Raw genomic sequence first — 5,106 nt, forward strand, 5'->3', positions numbered from 1 at the left:
TAACGGCTTGTACGGTAATAATATCGTTTTGGCGGCTAAGCATGTTAACTCGATTAATACTTTAATATAAACTATATCGAAGCATCCATCAACAGCTATGGTAACTATATTTATATTATCCAAACATAAAACATAATTATAACCTTACGGTCTGTTTTTGTCTGCTCAATATTCAGATATATTTCTTATCGTAGCCTTGTAATTAGATGTTTGCTTGGGAGCTGTAATCATAATGTGTTCTTTTATAATGAACAAGTGAGAATAAACCACTAGAGAAAAATAATATTATAAATAATCTACCATATAAAATGAATATATCTTGTGGTAATTGACATCCTATCCATAGTAAAGCATAGAATGAACACATAAACCATATAATAGGAACAGAATATTCTCTAGCACTAAAAACCATTTTAAATTGTATAATAGTTGTTAAGTTTCTTTGTTCTGCTAATAGAAATAATAATTGTAAAGATGCGACAACAATTACTAAACCTGCATTTTTACTAGGAATTGTTTTTAACATTGCATAAAATGGTAAGAAATACCATTCTGGAACTATTTGTAATGGTGTAACATATGTATTAACTATAATTGCATTATCTGGATGTGATAATGGTATTACTCCAAAAATACTTTGAATTAGGAATAATATTAATATATTATTAAATCCTTTTACATCAAGACTTAATAGATTTGGATAAAAGGGTATTTTTAATGCTGTATCATACCCTAAAGGATTTGTGCTACCGTGTAAATGTAAGAAGAAAATATGTATAAATACAATACATAAAGCAACGAATGGTAATATAAAATGTAAAACAAAAAATCTTTTAATTGTTGGATCACTAACTGTGTATCCTCCACATAACCAGATAACTAATGAGGGAATACCTGATAATAAATTAGTAATAACAGTTGCACCCCAATAACTCATTTGTCCCCAAGGTAAAACATAACCTATAAATGCGGTAACTATAAATAATGCAAAAATAATCAATCCTGATATCCATGATAGTGGTAAATATAAATATGAATAATTTAATCCTCTTAATATATGAAGATAAGTTAAGAAAAATACAAGTGATGCTCCTGTAGCATGCATGTATCTAAAACACCATCCACTCCATAATTCTCTTAGAATATGTTGTATACTATAATATGCATAAGATATTTCTGGAGAGTAACGACTTGCTAAGAATACACCTGTTAAAATTTGAATAAAAAATATAATACCTAATAGGAATCCGTAATTCCATAAGAAATTGATATTTAATGGACATGGATAATTAATTAAATGTGTTTTTACTAGATTAATAGAATTATAGTTCATATAAACAAAAAATATTTAATTAAATATTATTTAAAAATTAATAAACCAAATAAAGTCATTGTTGATCCAATTGAACATATCATATTCCACCCATTTAAAGCGTCTGGATAATCAGGAATACGTCTAGGCATTACGTTAAATCCAAGAAAATGCATTGGTAAGAAAGTAAGAACTACTCCTACAAAGAATAAGATTGACCATAATACAATAATAGTATTTTCACGTAATGTTTTACCAAAGAAAGATTCTTGGAAAAAGCTTACACTTGTAAATAATGCTATAATTGCACCAATAGATAAAACAAAATGGAAATGAGCAATAACGTAATAGGTATCATGTAATGCAACATCTATTGCTCCATTACCTAGAATAACTCCAGTAGTTCCACCAAAAGTAAATGTACATATAAATAATAGAGATAATAATGATGAACTATGTGTAATACCAAAATTAGTACTCATATATGTACATAACCAATTAAATACTTTTGTACCTGTTGGTATAGATATTAGAATTGTTGTAGATGTAAAAAAAGCTCTTGTATCAACTTCTAAACCAGTAGTATACATATGATGTACCCATACAACACTACCTAATACAGCTATACATCCCATAGCTAAAATCATAGATTGATTACCAAATAAACTTCTACAATAATTTGTAGATATAACATGACTAATAATACCAAAAGCTGGTAATATTAAAATATATACTTCTGGATGTCCAAAAAACCAGAATAAATGTTGATATAATATTGGGTCACCTGCAAAAGTAGGATCAAAGAATAATGTGTTAAAGTGTAAATCAGATAATAACATTAAAACACCCCCTGTTAAAACAGGTAAAGTAAGTAATAACATTACTGATGTAATTATTAATGACCATGTTGATACACTTAAAATACCTAAAGTTAACCCTTTAGCTCTTAAATGCATTACAGTGGTTAAGAAGTTTAAAGAAGACATAATACTAGCAATACCAGAGACTAATAGCCCTATTACTATAACATCTACAGCAACTGGTGATAATGACATTAAAGATGTACTTAGAGGAGGATATAAAGTCCATCCTGTTCCACCTCCAAATTCTGCAGCTGTAGATAATATTACTAGGATAAAAGCAATAGGTTGTAATAATAAAGATATACTATTAATTCTAGGATAAGCTAGTTCTGAGGATCCACATAAAATTGGTAAAAAATAATTACCAAATCCTCCAAATAATCCTGGCATAATATTAAAGAATATCATTATAATACCATGAACAGTAAATATCATATTATATAAGTTTACATTTTCTTGTGCTATTATTCTTAAAGATGAAGAGTATAATTCTGTACGTAAAATAACAGATAATAAAAATCCATAAATACCAAATAAAAATGAAAACCATAAATAGTATAAACCTAAAGTTTTATGGTTACAATTTGTAATAAGGGCATATCTATTAAAAACAAAAAATTAAACTATACTTGAGACTTGGAGATGAATAAGTAAGATTCGATCCATACAGTCCCAGCGACAGCGGTTATACTTTGGAAAAGTCGAGTATTATCCATCCATGTCAGGCGTTAAAAGCGTTCGTTCTCAAATAGTAGGCCAGTCGAGTTCCTTTAATGTAGTTACCTCACAGCTTTTTACGGTCCAAAGTACGCGATCTCTTGTATGGTAAAAGGGCTTAAACCAACAACATAACATTTTTTAGTCCCATGCTAGTATATTTCATATATGATCTTAACATTTGGACGTAATATTTCCTTTCCGGCTGTTTCCATCTCAACTCTACAGGTTAACGCCTGGAGTTCTATCTAAATATAATAATTTGCGTGACGAGCGGTGTGTCCAAGGCAACAATACACGCTAGATTCTAATTATTTATTGCAAGGCTGCGATGAGACGACATGGAGGTGCCAATAGTATATAAAGATTTGAGCTCTATATATACTATAACCTGTTATCCCCGGCGAACCTTCTTACCGTTATATGTTAACGGTACAATAAATAACCGTTCTTATAAATATATTTTATTGTATTTAGTAATTTTAATAATATAAAAGCACATTTAGTATCTTATCCATCATTAACATCATTATATGGAACATCTTTAAAATATTTTTCTGTTGGAATTTTATTTACATTTAATCCAATAATATTATTAATATTTGTATATTCAATTAGAGAGAGTTTATATTCAACATTTTCTTCTTTAGCATCTGGAATGTTAGCAATTATTATTTCTGAAGCTTTATTATTTATAACTTATTTTTGGGGAATATTACATTTTTGTTTATCCCCTTATCCATTATATAATGAAGGAATTATAATTACATCATCTAGAATGTTAATATTAACAATTACATTTATATTAGCTAGTGCATCATGTATGACAGCATGTTTACAATTCCTTATAGAAAAAGGTATGAGTTTTGAAATATCTAGTATTGTTTGTATTATTTACTTACTTGGTGAATGCTTTGCATCATTACAAACTACTGAATACTTACATTTAAGTTATTATATAAATGACGCTGTATTAGGAACTTTATTTTATTGTGTAACTGGTTTACACTTTACACATGTAATAGTTGGTTTAATATTATTACTAATATACTTTATAAGAATAGTAGATCAATATGATGTAAATACAGAATGGTCTTACTCATATATAGGAATATCTTATGTTATTTTAACTCATACAGATCAAATGACTCTTTTATATTGGCATTTTGTCGAAATTGTATGGTTATTTATAGAGTTCTTCTTTTATTCAGAATAGAACATATATGTCCTGTTTCGATTATACTGTCTAACTTAGACAATACATATTTGTGTAAAAAGCTAGAGTACGTAAGGAAAAGGAAAGGTTAACCGCTATCAATGGCGAGAAGGGAAGTGTGTTTCCATAGAAACCTTCATATAGACTATGCTGACTTGAGTAATGATAAATTGTTAGTATCAGCTATCCATAGTTTACTGATTCCGTTTTGACCGGTCATTATTCTTTGCCTGGAGGTTACGTCCATACAGTTATAAGCAAGTGGAATGTTAGAAGCAAACACTAGCGGTGGAACACATTGTTTCATTCGATAGTAAACGCTATACCTTACCAATCTATTTGAATTTGAATAAGATTCCAATGGAATGAGAGTTCACCGTTAGAAGCGATGCGTGAGCTGGGTTAAGAACGTCTTGAGGCAGTTTGTTCCCTATCTACCGTTTTATTTTTGTATGGTTGATGACACGTAAGTTCTATGAAAGAGTATATCTGCCTTGTTAAAATTGATAGCGTCATAGCTCTATTTAGGTTTTTGGCCTGGCATCTGTTTCTATTCTTTTGGCTAAAAGTTTACATTTTTTACCAGCCTGGGATCAAAAAGTATTGTAACACAGATAATTCCCAATCAAATTGGATGGTGTTGGCTGGGCATTAATCCACTCTTTTAATGAAAAGGATTTAACGGTCAACCTATTATTGTTCTACATTACGAGATACCAAAAGCTTTATCCTACAAAGTTGAACATAGGCTGAGTCTCTATGCCTTGAATGGAGCACTGGATTGGATACCCGGGAAACCTGCGCTACCATTTATAAGAAGTTTACTGGAAGCGTCTGTAAGGTTACAACACAAGTCACTGATAATTCTGATGAATAGTTCAAGTTACTGACATCTGCCCGGTATCAATGATAAACGGCGGCTGTATTTAAAACGGTCCTAAGGTAGCAAAATTCCTTGTCGGGTAATCTCCGTCCTGCATGAACGGTGTAACGACTTC

The 5,106-nt window shown here is 30.1% G+C and overlaps 3 protein-coding genes across 3 annotated transcripts; 1 reads left to right on the forward strand and 2 right to left on the reverse strand. All coding sequences in view use genetic code 4, as the record gives it.

The window, feature by feature from the left end:
- Positions 1-202: 202 nt before the first annotated feature.
- Positions 203-1,333, reverse strand: PVVCY_MIT_0100010 (cytochrome b; the record flags this gene model as incomplete). The annotated part of the gene is made up of 1 exon: positions 203-1,333. The coding sequence occupies one exon, from the start codon at positions 1,331-1,333 to the stop codon at positions 203-205; it is 1,131 nt and encodes a 376-aa protein (XP_037490991.1).
- A 26-nt stretch (positions 1,334-1,359) lies between these two features.
- Positions 1,360-2,610, reverse strand: PVVCY_MIT_0100020 (cytochrome c oxidase subunit I; the record flags this gene model as incomplete). The annotated part of the gene is made up of 1 exon: positions 1,360-2,610. The coding sequence occupies one exon, from the start codon at positions 2,608-2,610 to the stop codon at positions 1,360-1,362; it is 1,251 nt and encodes a 416-aa protein (XP_037490992.1).
- A 940-nt stretch (positions 2,611-3,550) lies between these two features.
- PVVCY_MIT_0100030 (cytochrome c oxidase subunit 3) lies at positions 3,551-4,108 on the forward strand (the record flags this gene model as incomplete). Its single annotated transcript has 1 exon — positions 3,551-4,108. The coding sequence occupies one exon, from the start codon at positions 3,551-3,553 to the stop codon at positions 4,106-4,108; it is 558 nt and encodes a 185-aa protein (XP_037490993.1).
- Between the last annotated feature and the right edge of the window lie 998 nt (positions 4,109-5,106).

This window comes from Plasmodium vinckei, mitochondrion (assembly GCF_900681995.1).
Source record: "Plasmodium vinckei vinckei genome assembly, organelle: mitochondrion".
Classification (NCBI taxonomy): Eukaryota; Apicomplexa; class Aconoidasida; order Haemosporida; family Plasmodiidae; genus Plasmodium; species Plasmodium vinckei.